Genomic DNA, 19189 nt, shown 5'->3' on the forward strand with positions numbered 1-19189 from the left:
CAAGGACCAGCAAAGTACACACACACTCTCCACTTAGCTTGCTAACAATGTGCCCCATCCCCATGTTCCCCTTTGGATCTGCCTTCTCCCAACCACTCCACTTAGCAGGAGTTCATGTAAAGCAATGTCACAAACCTGGCATTATGCAAGCAGCCCCAGTGTACCAGCACCACTCCAAACTGACTCCTGCCCCAACGAGAGGGAAAAATAATCACACACACATCAGTTCAACTGTGAACCCAGCAGTAGGCAGATATCTGGTCTGACTGCAGGCCTCACCCACCAATGAAAGCCTCCCAGGGGTCAACGCAGGGAGAATGCCTGTAGTTCATTGTGACCACAGCTCTGGCAAACATCTGTGCTGACCAAAATCAAGCCCATGGTAACCCCAGACTGGCCCTAACAACACAGGGACTAAACCCTGCCCACAACAGGCAGAGAACCTTTGCAGACAACTAAACTGAAGGTAGATATGACTCAGCCACAACAATAGGGCACACACAACACACATAGGAGATACCCCTGAATGCCAGGGTCTGGTGAACAGGGGGCATTCTACTACAGGGCACTATAGGACCACCTCTTCATATGTCCATGACTTTCAAGAGCCAGAGATGTAGCTTACTTTCATAGCACATAGATAACAGACACAGAGAGTTGGACAAAATGAGGAGACAGAAGAATGTGTCCCAAATGAAAGGACAGGACAAAAATCACAAGGAAGGTAATTGAAACAGAGATAAGCAATATGCCTGATAGAGAATTAAAGTAATGGTCATAAACATACTTACTGGAATGGAGAAAAGAGTGAAGGACTCAGTGAGACACTCAACAAAGAGATAGAAAACATAAAAAAGAACCAATCAGAGATGAAGAACTCAATAACTGAAGTTAAAAATACACTAGAGGGGAAAAAATAGTACCCGAGAGGAAGCAGAATACATCAGTGACTTGGAGGACAGAGTAATGGAAAGCAATCAAGCTGAACAGGAGAGGAAAAAAAGAATTTAAAAAAATGAAAATAGATTAAGGAAACTCAACCACACCATCAAGTGTAATAACATTTGCATTATAAGGATTCAAGAAGGAGAAGATGGGTGGGGGGGGGGGGGAAAATTTTTTTTGAAGGGATAATAGCTGAAATCTTCCCAAATGTAGAGAAGGAAACAGAAATCCAGATTCAGGAGGCACAAAGCACCCCCATCAAAATCAAAACCCAAGGAGGTCCACACCAAGGCACATGGTAATTAAAATGGCAAAAAGTAGTGCTAAAAATTTTTTAAAGCAGCAAGAAAAAAAAAGTAGTTACATACAAGAAATACCCTGTAAGAGAACTAGCTGATTTTTCAGCAGAAACATTTCAGGCCAGAAGAGAGTGGCATGATATATTCAAAGTGCTGAAATAGAAAAACCTGCAACCAAGAATACTCCATCCAACAAAACTATCATTCAGAATAGAAAGAAAGAGGGTAGAGAAAGAGTTTGCCAGACGGACAAAAGTTGGAGGAATTCATGACCACTAAATCAGCCTTACATGAAATGTTAATGGGGACTCTGTGAGTGGAAAGGAAAGACCATAAGCAGGAGTAAGAAAAGTAGGACGCAAAAAACCTGTAAAATTAAGTATGTCTATAAAAATCAGTCAAGAGATTCACAAAATAAAAGGATATAAAGTATGTATGACACCATATACTTAAAATGTGACAGGGAGAGGAATAAAAATTTAGTGCTTTTAGAATGGGTTCAAACTTAAGCAACCAACAAGTTAATATAGACTGCTATTTGTATAAGATGTTACATATCAACCTAATAGTAACCACAAAACAAAACCCAGTAATATATATACAAAAAATAGAGAGGGGAATCCAGGTATATCACAAAAGAAAGCCAGCAAACCAGGAGAGAAAAGAGTAAGAGAAGAAAGGAACAGAGAAGAACTGCAAAAACAACCATAAAACATGTACTTACTGATATTTGTTACTTGCCTATCAATAATTACTTTGAATGTAAATGGACTAAATGTTCCAATCAAAAGACGTAGGGTCATAGAATGGATAAAAAACCAAGACCCATCTATATGCTGCCTATAAAAGACTCATTTCAGACCTAAAGACATATGCAGATTGAAAGTGAAGAGATGCAAAAGCATTTATCATGCAAAGGGAAGTGAAAAGCAAACCCGGGTAGCTACACTTAGTTCAGACAAAGTAGACTTGAAAACAAAGACTGTAACAAGAAACAAAGACACTACATAATCATAAAGGGAACAATAATCCAACAAGAAGATACAACAATTGTAAATATTTATGCATCCAACATGGGAGCACTCAAACACATAAAGCAGCTATTAACATACATAAAGAGAGTAATTGATAGTAAAACAATAATAGTAGGGGACATTAACACCCCACGTAATCAATGGATAGATCATCCAAAGAATAAAACCAAGAAAACAGTGTTTGAATGACACAGTGGACCAGATGGATCTAAGAGATACTCAGAACTTTCCATCCTAAAACAGTGAAATAGGCATTCTTTTCAAGCACACATCGAACATTCTCCAGAATAGATCATGTTAGGCCACAAAATGATTCTCAACAAATTTTGAAAGTTTGAAGTCATCTTATGCATCTACTCCAACTACAATGCTATGAAACTAGAAACCAACTACAGGAAAAAATCTGGAAAGAAGACACATACATAGAGGTTAGATAACACGCTACTAAACAATGAATGGGTCAACCAAGAAATCAAAAAATACATGGAGATAAATGAAATGAAAACACAATGATCCAAAATCTTTGGGATGTAGCAAAATCTGTTCTAAGGAAGATTATAGCAGTACAAGCCAACCTCAAGAAGCAAGAAAAATCTCAAACCATCTAACTTTACACCTAAAGAATCTAGAAAAATAACAAGCAAAACCCAAAACCAGAAGGAAGGAAGTAATAAAGAGAAGAAATAAATAAAAGAAACTAAAAAACAAGAGAAGAACTCAAGGAAACCAGGAGCTGGTTCTTTGAAAAGATCAACAAAATTGATAAACCTTTAGCCATACTCATCCAAAAAGAAAAGGGGGGGGGGGAGAGACAGAGACAGAGAGAAGACTCAAACAAAATTAGAAAAGAAAGAGGAGAAATAACAGAAACCGAAACAAAAATAACAGAAACAGAAATAATACCACAGAAATAGCGAGGGTTATGAGATTATTATGAAGAAGTATATGCTAACAAGTTGGACACCCTAGAAGAAATGGATAAATTCCAAGAAATATATAACCTCTCCAAACTAGATCAGGAAGAAATAAAAAATTTGAAGATTGATCACCAGCATGGGAGATGAATCTGTAATCAAAAAACTTCCAACAAAAGTTTAGGACCAGATGGCTTCACAGGTGAATTCTACAAACATTTAAAGAAGAGTTAATACCTATTCTTCTCAAACTATTCTGAAAAATAGAAGAGGAAGGAAAGCTTTCAAATGTATTTTATGAGGCCAGCTGTACCCTGATACCAAAACCAGATAAAGATGCTACAAAACAAGAGAACTACAGGCCAGTATGTCTGATGAACATAGATGCAAAAATCCTCAACAAACTATTAGCAAACCAAATCCAACAATACATAAAAAAAATTTCACCACAGTCAAGTGGGATTTCTTCCTGGGATGCAAGGGTGCTGCAATGTTTGCAAATCAATTAATGAGATAGATCACAACAACAGAAAGTATAAAAAAACATATTTCAATAGATGCAGAAAAAGCATTTGACAAAGCACAGCATCCTTTCATGATAAAGACCCTCAACAAAGTAGGTTTAGAGGGAATTTACCTCAACATACTGAAGGCCATATATGAAAAACCCACAGCTGACATTATACTCAGTGGTGAAAAACTGAGAGCTTTCCCCCTAAGATCAGGAATTAAAACAAAGATGTCCACTCTCACCACTTTTATTCAACATAGTACTGGAAATCCTAGCCACAGCAATCAGAAGAGAAGAAGAAATAAAAGGCATCCAAATTAGTAACCAGAAGTAAAACTTTAACTATTTGCAGATGACATGATAATTAGAGAGAAAAACCCTAAAGACATGACCAAAAAGCTATTAGAACTAATAAATGAATTCAGAAGGGTTGCAGGATACAAACTCAATATGCAGAAATCTGTTGCATTTTTATACATTACTAATGAAGTAACAGAAAGAGAAATTAAGAAAACAATCCCAGTTACAATTACACCAAAAAGAATTAAATACCTAGGAATAAACTTAACAAAGGAGGTGAAAGATCTCTACTCTGAACACTGTAAAACATTAATGAAGGAAATTGAAGATGACACAAATGGAAAGACATCCCATGTTCACAGATGGGGAGAAAAAATTGTTAAAGTATCCATATTACACAAAGCAATCTACAGATTTAATGCAGTCCCTATCAAAATACCAACAGTATTTTTCACAAAACTAGAACAAATAACCCTAACATTTGTATGGAACCACAAAAGACCCTGAATGACCAAGGCAGTCTTGAAGAACAAAACTGGAGGTATCACAATCCCAGATTTCAAGATATGCTACAAAGCTGTAGCAATCAAAACAGTATGGTACCAGCACAAAAACAGACACATAGATCAATAGAACACAATAGAAAGCCCAGAAATAAACCTACAATTATAATGGCTGACTAATTTTCCACAAAGGAGGCAAGAATATGCAATGGGAAAAAGTCTCTTTAGTAAATGGTGTTGGGAAAACTGGACAGCTACATACAAAAGAATGAAACTGAACCATTTTCTTACACCATACACAAAAATACACTCAAAATGGATTAGGGACCTACATGTGAGACCTGAAACCATAAAAATTCTAGAAGAGAACACAGGCAATAATTTCTCTGACATTGGTCATAGCAACATTTTTCTAGATATGTCTCCTGAGGCAAGGGAAACAAAAGCAAAATGAACTCTTGGGACTACATCAAAATTAAAAGCTTCTGCACAGCAAAGGAAACAATCAACAGAACTAAAAGACAACCTACTGAATGGGAGAAGATATTTGCAAATAACATATCCAATAAAGGGTTAGAAAATATATAAAGAACTTTTATAACTCAAGACCAAAAAAAAAATCCAATTAAAAAATGGACAGAAGACATGAACACATTTCTCCAAAGAAGACATACAGATGGCCAATAGACACATGAAAAGATGATCACATCACTAATCATCAGGGAAGTGCAAATTAAAACCATGGTGAGATATCACCTCATACCAGTCAGAATGGCTAAAATCAAAAACACAAGAAAAAAGTGTTGGCAAGGATGTGTGTAAAAAAAAAAAAAAAACCCTCATACCCTTATGGTAGGAATGCAAACTGGTACAGCCACTGTAAAAGACAATATGGAGGTTCTTCAAAAAAATGAAAAATAGAACTGCCAAATGATCTAGTAATTCCACTACTGGGTATTTACCTAAAGAATATGAACAGTAATTTGAAAAGATATATGCATCCCTGTGTTTATTGCAGCATTATTTACAATAGCCAAATTATGGAAGCAGCCCAAGTGTCCATCAGTAGATGAATAAAGATGTGGTATATATCCATAGTGGAATATTACTCAGCCATAAAATAAAAAAGAATGAAACCTTGCCATTTGCAACAACATGGATGGATCCAGAGGGTATAATAGTAAGTGAAATAAGTGAGTCAGAGAAAGACAATTAAATGATTTCACTACTATGTTAAGTTTAAAAACAGATCAAATCAACAAAGAAAAAAAGAGACAAGTAAAAAGAATCTTAAGTGTAGAGAACAAACTGATGGTTACCAGTGGGGAGATTGGTGGGCAAATAGGTGAAATAGGTGAAGAGGACTAAGAGTTCACTTAACATGATGAACACTGAGAAATGTATAGAATTGTTGAATCACTATATTATACACCTGAAACTAATATAACACTGTATTTTAATTGTACTGGAATTTTAAAAAAGAATAAAAAAATTAAAATTATCTTTTGTAAGCCTAAAATGTTTACAATGAAAAAAAATATGGAAAGAGCACAGATGTCCATCGACAGATGAATGGATTAAGAAGATGTTGTGCATATATACAATGGAATATTACTCAGCCATCAAAAAGAATGAAATCTTGCCACTTGCAACGACATGGATGGAACTAGAGGGTATTATGCTAAGCAAAATAAATCAGTCAGAAAGACAGTTATCATATGATCTCACTCATGTGGAATTTAAGAAACAAAATAGAGGATCATAGGGGAAGGGAGGGAAAAATAAAGTAAGACGAAATCAGAGAGGGAGACAAACCATAAGAGACTCTTAACTCTAAGAAACAAACAGGGTTGCTGTAGGGGAGGGGTGTGGGGGATGGGGTAACTGGGTGATGGGCATTAAGGAGGGCACGTGATATAATGAGCACTGGTGTTATATGCAACTGATGAATCACTGAATTCTACCGCTGAAACTAATAATACACTATATGTTAATTAAATTGAATTTAAATTAAAAAATTTAAGTGAAAGAACAGCTCGGTTATTTTTTACAAGGTTTCCATGTTGTTCAGGGGAATTCTGGACAGGTTTAAGAAAAGTATAACATTTCCGATCACCTAATAGGGATAAAGGAATGGTGGAGTTCTAATGCATTTGAAGAGAACAAAGAAATACCTTATTTTCCCATTACATGATTGTACTGTAATTTCTAAGCCCGTACCTTTTAGTGATAAGCATTTAGTTTGTTTCAGTGTTTTCTTATAACTAGCAGTGCTGCAAGCATATATTCTATGCCTATCCTGCTCATGCTACTGACAGTAAATTCCTAGCAGTACGGTGCTAGAAATAGGGTATGTGCATTTTACTTTTGCTAGATACTACCAAATAGCCCCCACAAAAAGATTGTTCTAATTCATACTCCCTTCAGTGGTGTATGATAGTGCTTATACCAATAATATTTAATTTTTGGAAAAATAATCAATGTTTCTGTGTCATCTTTTTATAAAAGGGATCTTGTGTTTTCTGAATCTTTAAGAAAATATGCAACTCCTTTTTATTTTTCCTAGGTCCAAAGTGAGGTCAGTCTTCTTTAGGTCAATTCTAACTGAGGGAATTGAAGGAGGCAGGGAAATAGTGTTTAGTAGTTACTAGTTTGTGATCCCTTCCCCTAGCTTCTCTGGGCTCTGAGGGAAAGGAGCAGGAGGAGGCACTTGAGCTGAAGGAATCCAGTGGGACTTGTCTATGGGGAAGCTGGGCAAGTCCTTAGCCTCTTCTCTTTGTATTATACCAAATGAAGAAAGCCATCTGGACAGGGAGCGCACACTAGGACCTTTTGTTTCTTAAAAGAACCATATGTATTATATATAGACTCTTTACCCCAAATTAAGGTAATATATACAGACTGTTTTGAGATATATCATGATGGAAGACTTTGAAGAGACCTGTATATAGATGTAAAATAACAGTAACTACCAAATTTTAAGTGCATGCTAAGTTCCAGACACTGGACTAAGCATTTAAAAAGTACCTATCTCAATTTCTTAAAATAGCTGGAGCTGTATTCTCATTTTCAATTATGGAAATTAGTGCTTAGAGAGTTTATACAACTTACAGATGTGAACCATGGTCTGTGTGGCTCCAAAGTCCCCATTCTTTCAACCATACTACTGTGAAGTGGAAGTTGATTTATCCTCTATAAACTGTGATTTATCCTCTGTAAACTCGCTGATACCTGAACAGCACAGAACCCATAGTACTTCTTACTGTCCTTTACTGGCTGTATGATTTGGGGCAAATTACTTAATCTCTCTGTGTCTCCGTTTCCTTATCTGAAAATGGGGATATTATTAATAGTCTCTTTTAGGGTTGTGGGGTGGTTTAAATGGATATATGCCAACTGCTTAAAACAGTGCCTGGCACAAAGTAAGGACAAATGCTAAGTGCTAACATTATCATCATCATCATGATTATCCCTTCCAAGGGAGATGGGATGCTTAATGTACTAATCCTTGATAATAAATATCCTTACAATATGGAGCAAAGACCACCTTTTAAAGCCATGAGCTCAGAAACTCATCATCAGTCAACAAGTATGCTCCATATTAGGAACAAAAGTTCAAAGAGAAGTGGGAGACAAGGTCTCTACCTTTAAGTCATTACAACCTACGTAAAAAACAAAACAAAACTCACACTGAGTGCTTCAGTGCTGTGTGGGTTTGTGGGAACTCAGGTGTGGCAATGGTGGATGTGGGCTGGCCCGGTCAGAGGAGGCTTCCTGGCGGAGCTGGGCCCTGAGTCGGGCTGTGCAGACACTCCAGTGGAGGGCAGCTGGGGTGGACAGCAATAGAGGCCAGCCGGGTGGGGAGGAGACTGACCGGACTGAACCAGAGAGTGGGGACGGGGGAGCAGCAATGATCGACCTTAGGTCTGGTTCCCTCTAGAAGGCATACTTCTACAACAGAGAGCAGCTCATTGTTATTTACTCTCATCAACTTGAAGCAAGGGAATATGTGGTTTACCAAATTATCATTTCTGTCACTACTTTCTTGAAAATCTTTGGGAATGATTTTGTTTAGACTTTCAGAGTAAAATTTCTTGTCGCTTTGGCACAGTGAGGAACGCCCAGTGGAAGCATATCCTTGCAGCCCATCAGATCATCCACAGCCACACTGAAGACATGGTCAACAAGAATTTTGTGGCACAACAGCAAGATGAGGAGGTCTCGGACACTGACAAGTCACCTGAGGAAAAAACTCAAAAATAAGAATCGCAGCTAAGGTGAGTTTGACTTTTTATCTGAAAGGAAGCAGAGGGGAGGAGAGGCCCAGCATCATTCAGCTCTCTGCTCTACTCCAACAACCCTAATGTGTTTAAGAAAGTGAAACACTCCCATTCAAATTGGCACATTTCATCTAGGTGATGGAACCTACTATTGAAATTCTTAGACAATAGAGTTGACATTATAGCAATTGGACTCCTGTGTCCAGAAAATAGGATTCTGGGTAATTTTTTATGGGCCCTTAAAGCACACGATGGTATTCGATCACAAATAAAGCTGTAAAATGTGTCCGTGTTATAAAAAGCAGCTTGTTCTTAGGGAGTAGAGAAGGAATCCCTGTCTCATCACGCTGGTTGTAAGCACAGCATGAGGCACAGCCTGTCCAGTTCTAGCCCAGATGCCTCCTGCAGGGCCCACCAGGAGTTGGTCTTAGGCTCAACCAAACATTCCTACTCACAAGACTAACACAGACGAGGTTCGATAGGAGCTGAGTATCCATTTACTCAGCAAGATAGAAGACAGGAACCCCAGCTTTGAGCAGGGCAGCAGCAGGTGCTTCTCTTTGTATGGAAGCTCTTGCTGTGTCCACACAGACGAACACATAGCTATTTAGTCCCCTGGTTACAAAGCTTACACGCAAGGAAGAGAGATTGACATTGGGTAGGTGCAGACCTGCCCTGGTTTCCGTGCCTCAGGGGCCAGGATGTCTTGTAATGATTCCATAGACACAGTGTCCAGGGTCCCCTTAATGGATTCACTCGGTTACAAAAGTCGGCACACTCAGGAAAACTCAAACCTATGGTTTCCTATTAGGTATTACTAGTTCGTTTATAATTCCTTCCAATCAAATGCTAGTTACCACTTGGAGGTCAAGTAGTGTTGCTTAGTAACATAGTTGATACAAACTACCTTATCGAATTGCTAGGAAAACAGAGCTAGAGAGTCAAATGAAAGTAAAATTCTCATGAGAATTCTCAGAAGAAAGGGAGTGAACCCTTTGCATATACCTTCTTTCTCAACCCTTCTCTGGTCAAGCACATCATCTACTATTTTGGCGTGAGAGTATGCTATCAGGATAGGGAAGACACAAGGCTCACGGGGAAATTTGAGCCTGGCATTCAGAAGGTTTGAGTGTTAGCCAGCTCTGCCACTAACTGTGTAATTTTTACAATAATGTCCCTTCACTAGAGGTTTGCCTGCACTTATGTGACCAACAGACCCTCTGCAAGGGAATCTATGGGGACCTTAAGTTTCAGTCAAAGAGGATCATGGAAGGAATATTGAGATGAAGGGTCAGTTAAGAAAGAAAACAGAGGGGGCGCCTGGGTGGCTCAGTTGGGTAAGCATCTGCCTTTGGCTCAGGTCATGATCCCAGAGTCCTAGGATCAAGCCCTGTGTCAGGCTCCCTGCTCAGTGGGGAATCTGCTTCTCCCTTTCCCTGTCCTCCTCCCCTCACTTGTTCCCTCTCTCACTCTCTCACTCACTCACTCTCTCAAATAAATAAAATCTCTAAAAAAAGAAAGAAAGAAGAGAGAAAACTGACAAAGAACTCTTAAATACCAAGCTATAGCTGTAAATTACAGCAGAAAATCTTTTGTTTTTAATTAATAATGAAATAACCTCTGAAATCCCTAAAAATATAAACCATGTATTTACATGTAACGTTATCCATACATCTATATAATATAAATTCAGGGACCATAACATTTTGCCTATCTTATTATTGTGATAAAAATCACCTTCAATATTTGGACAGTCATTTTTCTTACATGAAAATTTAATAAGATAAATAATGTACATAGTTTAAATTGAGTATGTCTGCATTTACTTCTGAGTATAAAGTATCTCTTTACTGCTTTATTAATGTTTGGAACATGATGCTTAGTTGCCCCCATGTATGTACTCTCTCTTCCTTCTCTGTGGGAAGGAGGGAAGGATAGATATGAGATTATTTAATAATGCTTAGGGATGTAGGCATGGACCTTGATTTTAAAATATTTTTAATCAGCTTGAAGACAATGGAGAGCTAACAGTGAGGAATTTCTGGGCAAATATCTAAGAGGAGACAAATTCAGAGAGTTGATGCTGGCATTTGCAGTCACTTTTTTCCCCCCTGAGGGAATATGCACATTCTAGAAAATGGGGCTGAAAAGCTGAGTGATGCTTTCACCAGCTTTGTAAAACTAGGGGGACAAAAACTAGAGTCAAGCTAGAGGCCCTGGTAAGCCTCCTCCATTTGGGTTGGGACTCCAACCCCTAGTTGGGATGAGGGGTGCCTGGGTGGCTCAGTTGGTTAAATGTCCAACTCTTGATTTCGGCTCACGTCATGATCTCAGGGTCATGAGATCAAGCCCCATGTCAGGCTCTGTTCAGCATGGAGTCTGCTTGGGATTCTCTCTCTCTCTGAAATAAATAAAAATAAATCTTAAAAAAAAAAAAGTACCTAACTCATCTGGTTCACAGCTGGAGAGGATTTTGCCTCAGGATGAATCATACCCTGACTCTCACCCATACCTGATTTAGAGGATAATTAGATGAGACTTAGTTGATGCTCTAATGAGTTAAGACTTTGGGGGCTATTGGGATGGAATGATTGTATTTTGCATGTGAGAAGGACATGAATGGTGGGGAGGGGGGGGCTGGGGTGGAGTACTACAGACTTGTGTCCCTCCAAAATTCAGATGTTAAAGCCCTAACTTCCAATATGATGGTATTTGGAGATGAGGGCTATGGGAGATAATTGGCTTAGATGAGATCATGAGGGCGGGTCCCCCATGATGCAAATGGTGCCCTTATAAGAAGAGACATCAGAGAGCTTGTTCTTTTTCCCTGCCACGTGAGGACCTGGCAAGAAGGCAGCCATCTACAAACCAGGAAGAGAGTTCGCCCTGGAAACCGGCCATGCTGACATCTTGATCTGGGACTCCTAGCATCCAGAACTGTGAAAAAATGAATTTCTGTTGTTTAAGCTACCCAGTTATTTTGTTAAAGCAGCCTGAGCTAAGACACTTATGTTTAAAGAGATTAAAGTCAACAGTGAAATTTTCAAGAGAACTGGAAATGATACAAATGATATAGCAGATTTCAGTAATCAGCAGTAATCAACATGAGAAACTCAATGAATGGGTTTAAGAGCAGGATAAATACAACTATGGAGAAAACTAATAAATTAGAAGATAGGTCAGAAGAATTTACATAGAAAGAATAAAGGAACAAAAAGGTGGAAACTACAGAGGAGATGCAAGGATAGATATAGGATAACTTAATCATTAGGAAGAGACAAAAAGATAGTAGAAATGGACCATTGATTCAAGAAATCTGACTACTAAGAGAAGAAATATGTTGGGAAATACTATGAAATGTGAATTTTTAAAAACCAATGAAAGACTCAATATTTAATAAGCCTTCTTAACCCCAGGCAAAAAAATATTAAAAATCTATACCTACATACACTTTAATATGACTGCTGAAAACAGAAGAAAGAATCTTTAGAGTTTTCAGAGGAAAAGGATGTGAATTACCTTCAGAAGAGCAATAATTAAACTGAAGTTGACTTCTCATCAGAAACAAAGCCAGAAAATAAAGGAATGATAGCTTCAAAATGCTGAAATAGTATAATAACAAAGGATCTATAACATGCAAATATATCCGTCAAGAATGACAATGAAAGACATTTTCAGATAAGTGAAACAAAATTTGTCACTAGGAGATCTTCACTACACGAAATTACTAAAGGGTGTTTTTCAAATAGAAGGAAAATTATCCCAGTTGGAAATTTGGAGATAAAGAATATGTGGCTATTTACTGACTGCTTAAAAAAAACAATAAGAAAAAGCAACAGCAGTGACATTACAGTTACACAGCATAAGTAGTGTGGGAGTCTGAAATCCGTGTGTGGGCTAAATTGTTCTAAGCCATTTGCATTATCTAGGAGTGGGATAGAGTGTTATTTAACATTATCTTTGATGACTCAAGGCAACAGTTTGTAACCTCTAAGGCAACTCCTAAAGCATAGTAGAAAGACGTAGGACATCTAAACTAATAGAAGAAAATGGAATAAAAAAAAACCCACTCAATATAAACAGAAGATAGAAAGGAGAGAAAAAGGAAACAAAACCAATAGAAAGCACTGAATAAAATGGTAGGTGTTTATCACTGATTCATCATTAATTTATATTAAAAGTAAATAGCTAAATGCTCAAAGTCAGAATTTGTCAGACTGAATAAAAATAAATGCTGTTTGTAAGAAGCACATACAAAATCTAAATACACAGAATGCTTACAAGTTAAAGGATAAAAAAATATACCATAAAAAAAAATCACCCACAGGAAAGCAGATACAACGATATTAATATTAGACAAAGAAGACTTTAAGGCAGAAAGTCCTACTAGACAAAATGAAGGACACTTCATAAAGATAAAGGTTTTAATTCATTGGGAAGGTATGAGTCACAAATAGGAATGTATCTAGTAACATGGCCTCAACCTTTGTGAAGTAAACTTAATAGAACTGCACGGAGAAACAAATCCAAAATAATGCTAGGAAATTTTAATCTCTATCAGGAACTGAGGAAAAAAAAGAAATGGAAGATTTGAAATACATAATTAAGAAATTTGACCTAAAGCACATTTATAGAATATTATACCTAACAACTACTGAATGCATATTATTTAAGAATACACACAACAAACATGTACAAAAACTGACTATATATGGTCATAAAGCAAGTGTCAACCATTTCAAAGAGTTGAAATCCTGCAAAGTGTGTTCTTTGATAAAAATGCAAGGAAACTAGAAATCAATGATAAGATAATTCTAATATATTTGAAAATTAAGAAATACAGATATGAACAATCTGTTCATCAAAGAAAGCATGATAATAGAACTAGAAAATACTTTGAACTGAAAAATGACAAAAATGCTATGTATGTATCAAACTTGTGGAACACTGTTAATGTGACGCTTAGAAATTTGTAGTCTTAAAGGCATTTCTTTGAAAAGATGAAAATAAAACTAAGCATCCTTTTCAAGAAATTATAAAAAGGACAGTAAATTAGATGCAAAAAAGCAAAAGGAAAGAAAAAACATAAAATTTTGAAGAAAAACATGCGTAAGTTGGGGGAAAAAATTTAATAAAACAAAATAGACATGTCTTCTGATTTTAGGTAGGATGTAGTAGGTAGCTGCAACATTTAAAGAAAATAATGGATACGTTGTAAACATCATTACTTTTAAAGACATCGGAGAGCTATGGAAATCAAAGGGACTAGATGAACTATAACAGCAGAGGAAAGTCCTTCCTAAGTGATCTGAGATCACTGGCCATTTTCTTGCCTTGGGGCATTGGCCAAGTTTGGGTACAAGCTGGGGCTCAGGCTTGCCAAGGGCAGAGGGTCTTTATTTACTAGGGGAAACAAACCAACAAGGCTTTTAAAATCAGTATGGGCTGGAATGATGGATTACAATCAAGAGGAGTCCGAATGTATGGCCAAATTTCCCCACAGAATGTCAGCAGTAGATTTTTAGTGGATAAACCTTTTACTAGTGAAAACATGTTTGAATCTATCATGTGTTATTTAACCAGCTGTTTCAATGGTGATCTTCACTCAGTCTCATGGATTTAACCATTGTTAATTTATTGTTCCATGATTTTTTTTTTTTTTTTCAGAAATAGCTGTATGTTCTGACTTGCCTACCTCACTGATACTTGATGGCTTAGCACTGATAACCTTTCAGTGTGAGTTTTTGAGTCAGATTAAGATTGAGATTTTTCTAAATAAGTAAACTACCCTTATCCACCATTATGGAATACTGAGTGGCTTTGGGAAATTAGCTTTTGCTGTAGACTTGATAATATTTTTTAATGAATCCAACCTAAAATTACAAGGCAAAACAGAGCTTATATGGCAGAATTTACACTATGGTAAAATCATTTCAATGGCAACTAACATTAAATCACAAGTAATGGCAGGCTGCTTTATATACCTCCTGTGCTGTCACAAGTTAAAACAAGAAGCAAGATTTTAATTCCCACACATAGTTGCAGTGAATATGTTTTCTGAGTTTACACCTCCAGGAGCATTTTCTGGACCTTGAAACAAGTGCAGAGGAAATTTTCCTACATCAAAGTCTCTTTAACTGTGGGATGGAGGAATGTCCACTTAACCTTCTACTGGAAGCAACTAATATACATTGTAATGACATGCTAAGAGGGAAATATCAAGAGAAGAATCTAATGGAGTTCTGTAAATGCCTCCCAAGCAATAAATACGCACAATGAAAAGCATATGCTCATGGATTGATATCAGTGTTGGCAGCATGCATCTGTGTGACAGACATGTTCCAAGCTGAAATGGGGGTGTGTGTTGGGGGGGTCTCACTGTAAATGTTTATCGGCTATTGGTGATATGTAATCAATTTTGATGATCTGAACCTCAATTGAGCAAAATGTTATCCCCTAAATAAGACTTCCATTTTTCTCATTAGTAGACTTATATTAAAAACAAACCTGTAGTCAATTATTATTACTATCTTTTGAATTTTATCAAAAATTTTGTGAAAGTTTGTTTTCTCTCGTTGAGGACCTACATAATATCCTCAATTTTGTTTATTGGCCCCCAAAGTCTAAAATTCTTACTATCAGGCCCTTTGCAGAAAAAGTTTGTCAATTCCTACTATGTAGCAGTTAAAATGAATGAAGAGATTCATATATTTGTGAGATTCATCCATGTTGTAAGTATCAAATCCAAAAAAGAAAACTACAGTATGAATCTATTTATATAAAGTTTAAAATCAGCACTAAACTATGGCATTTAGGAGGTAAAGATATGAAGAAAATCAAGAAAGTGAATATGGAAAAAATCAAATAAAAATCAGAATAGTGATAACTTTTAGAGAATAGAGATGGTTGTGATTGGGAAGGAGTAAGTGGGAGCTTATAGGACTTCTTGACCTGGGTGGTATTTACACAGATGAATATTTAATATTAATTCACTAAGGTGCACATTGGTTTTCTGTTATTTTCTCATACGTGTCATATTCCTTGATTAAAAGCTAGAAATATGTTTGCATATATACAAACATATGTGCATTCATGAGGCCTACAATAAACATTAAATATTTCTGGAAAGATCAACAAGAAATTGGTTAAGTATTTGTCAGTAGACCTGGGGACTGGGAGGAAACAGATATACTTTCCTCATGTTTATATCCTTTTGTAGTTTGAATTTTTTTACAGTGTACACATAGTAAGTTTTCAGTTATAATTCAGTTAATGTAAGGCTTGTAAGTCCTGTAATTTGGAAACTGAGACCCTGTGAGTTAAGAAACATTCGGGTCATGGGGCTCATAAGTGGCAGAGCTGGGATATGTCTGGTAATATCTGGCTTCTGAACCAAGGCTCTTTGTAATTGTATCACAGTAATTTTTTGTATGTATTGGTCTGATAATGATTGTTTCTTAAAAGATGACATAATCAAACATTTGTGGGTTTTTTTGTGTTTTTTTTTTTTACAGATTATCTTTTTTAAAAAGAAGCTATACAAATCATCATATGGAATTCCAATAATCTATGCTTCTCCCAAGATGTGCAGCTTTTATGGACTTGTCAATGTGTAATTCATGAGGAAAGATCTTTCTTCTCCATAAACTTCCAATAATTTAAAATTATTTTCAGTAATAATAAACAAAGGAGTTTATTCTCTTCAGTGTTTCCCAGATGCTCTACTTCAAGAGAAAATTTTCTCATGTCTCATTTCAACATTTTGTTAACTAAGAGGATATTCTGGCTTGCTGAATCAAACAAAAAGAAATGTTATTGAATATTTCTTACGTAGTTTTGGCTTGATATCCATAGTCCATTGACCTTATCTGCTAAGTTTGAAAGCATGCATACCCCATGACCTGGCATTTCATCTCCTAGATATATATGCAGTAGAAATACATGAGTGTGTGCACCAACAGGCATGACAAGAATGTTCACAGCAGTACTTTTCATGATAGCCCCTAAACTAGAAACCCAAACATCCATTGACATTGGAATAGAAAAACAAGCTGTGGTATATCCATACAATGGCCCATCAACTTACCATTGAGCTTTAGATCTAAGAAGAATATTCATGCAATACCCATAGAGAGGGTGCTGTTGGGGAACAATCTGTCCGTCCTGTGTGTTGACAAACATCATGATCCCTCCTCATTTAAAGATTGGTAAATATGAAAAAAACAAAAGTCTCAACAACAAATCTGCATGGGCCCCATATGCATGTTACTCTGAAAACAGAATAAAAGCCTATCTTAGAAAATATCCTTCTCTAGGAAACAGGAAAAGCTTCAGAAGCTATCTGCTTGGTGATTTTAATAGGAGGCAAAAAGAAATGGCCTCTTAGGAAACTGCAGCAGAGAATAAGAAGAGCAGACGCCAACAGACAGACGCAGGCTGAAAAGAAAAGAAAGCTGGCTAAGATGAAAAAAAAATACAAAAAGATTAAAAAATCCAATGAAACACATTTGGATGCAGTTAAAAGAACAGAAATATCAAAGCAGAGAATAAAAGAGGTGATGTTGCTAACAAATTTATTGTCATCCAGTATGGTTTGGGAAGGATAAGGAGATGAAAATGACAAAGAGGTTAGCTCTGGATCACCAATCCTAAAGCAATAGGAACTAAAACAAATAAAAATAAAGTTATAATAAAAGATTTTCTGAGCTGAAAAAACACTTGATCATATAAACTTGAAAAGGTTTACCTTGTATTAGGAAAACTGTGATCAGGGCAACTTATTTTCACCAGAGAATCACTGACACACAGATAAGTACTACACAAGTAAGGAGGCAGTTGCGTTTTGTTTTGTTCCTCTAATAATGCTAACCTGGGGGCGCCAGTCAGTTAAGCATCTGCCTTTGGCTCAGGTCCTGATCCCAGCATCCTGAGATCAAGCCCCGCATTGGGCTCCTTGCTCAGGGGGGAGTCTGCTTCTCTTTCTCCCGCTCCCTCTGCTTGTCTCTCTCTCTTGCTCCCTCTCTTTCTCTGTCAAATAAATAAATAAAATCTTTAAAAAAAATAAAAACGCTAACCTGAATGAGGTAATAGTTATTCACTTGTAAAATAAAAAATCAGTAACCCAAGACAAAATGAGAAGCAGCAAATCAGGCATGAGGGGCTAGGAGATGGGGGCGGGGCGGGGGGTTGCTATACAATAGCGGGCGACAGCTGACTTAGTCTGTAAATAGCCAGAGAGGAACTATTTTAGGTTTCTCTGGCCAGATTCGGTTGCAATTACTCAATTCTGCCATTATAAGGTGAAAGTGGCAATGGATAACACGTAGAAGGAACATGGCTGTGTTCCAATAAAACTTTACAAAAACTAGCAGCAGCCAGATTTGGCCCATGAGCTGTAGTTGGCCCATCCCTGCTGTATAGCAATGAACTAAAGTTAAAATCAACACCTACTTTGAAAAAGTGTTTAAAGTGGCTTTTAATAAAGAACATATCATGAAACTATTTTCTAAAACAGTATCTTTATGCAGTCTTCTAAAACTAAGATTTGTATTTAGACAAAAAGAAAAATACAAGGTATTACAGAATTCTCATTAGTTCATTGAGGTTTACCAGGAGAGGAAAACTTTTTTTCTGTTACTAGGAGCCTTCTCCTTATAATGGCTTTAGTTAAAACACCTGAACTTTAATAACCTTTGCTCTTAAAAATAAAACACCTTGGGTGATAAACAAAACTCATGTTTAAAGCCATGTGATCATGGCAACTGAAGCCATGTAGTTGGCTGGGACTAGACTAGTATAATCAATAGCAATATACAATCACAATGAACTGATTTGTAAGGTAGAAAACTTTTTTCATGGATGCATAATCATATATAGTGAATCCTTGTGCCAGTTAACAAAGGCGTTGCCTCTTCCCAACATGCTTAAGAACAGGCAAAGTAAAATCCAAGGAAGAAGTGTGTAGTGTGAGTTAAGGATCTCTTTGGGATGAGAAACATAAGCACAAAATTGTTAGAGATTCCAAAGCCTTAAGTGCAGAACTCCTAGACAGACAGTTTAAAGTCTGAGTATATGTTGATTCAAGGGAACCCTCATCCCCCTCCTCAATTCTGGACCATGGTACCCACTTGGGAGTAGAGTTGCACCTACTAAGATGACTTGGAGTACTTGTATGCAGCAAGCTGCACAGAGAGGCTTACAGACCCAGTTACCAGTAGAATGGAGAATGCCTGCCAGCAAATACGCACTTAGCACTGGCCTCCAACTGTGCTTACCACGTGTGGAACAAAGGCCAGGCTAGCCCCTTAGCAGTGGAGTAGCATGGAGGTTAAGAGAATATGCTCTGGAGCCAGGTGGTCTGGATCGAAATCCCAGTCCAATGACAGTGTGTCCTCAGACAAGTT

At 37.1% G+C, this 19189-nt stretch overlaps 1 protein-coding gene across 1 annotated transcript in view; it reads left to right on the plus strand.

Moving 5' to 3' along the window:
- CFAP91 (cilia and flagella associated protein 91) overlaps window positions 1-17697 on the plus strand; it is a 95352-nt gene extending 77655 nt beyond the window's left edge. The window contains exons 17-18 of the mRNA XM_032406629.1: window positions 8618-8783; window positions 16301-17697. Of these exons, the coding sequence (XP_032262520.1) occupies window positions 8618-8769 (152 nt within the window). The 3' untranslated portion in view covers window positions 8770-8783; window positions 16301-17697. The remainder of the gene's footprint in view (window positions 1-8617; window positions 8784-16300) is intronic.
- The last annotated feature ends 1492 nt before the right edge of the window (window positions 17698-19189 follow it).

Source organism: Phoca vitulina, unplaced genomic scaffold (genome assembly GCF_004348235.1).
Source record: "Phoca vitulina isolate PV1807 unplaced genomic scaffold, GSC_HSeal_1.0 scaffold8, whole genome shotgun sequence".
Lineage (NCBI taxonomy): Eukaryota > Metazoa > Chordata > Mammalia > Carnivora > Phocidae > Phoca > Phoca vitulina.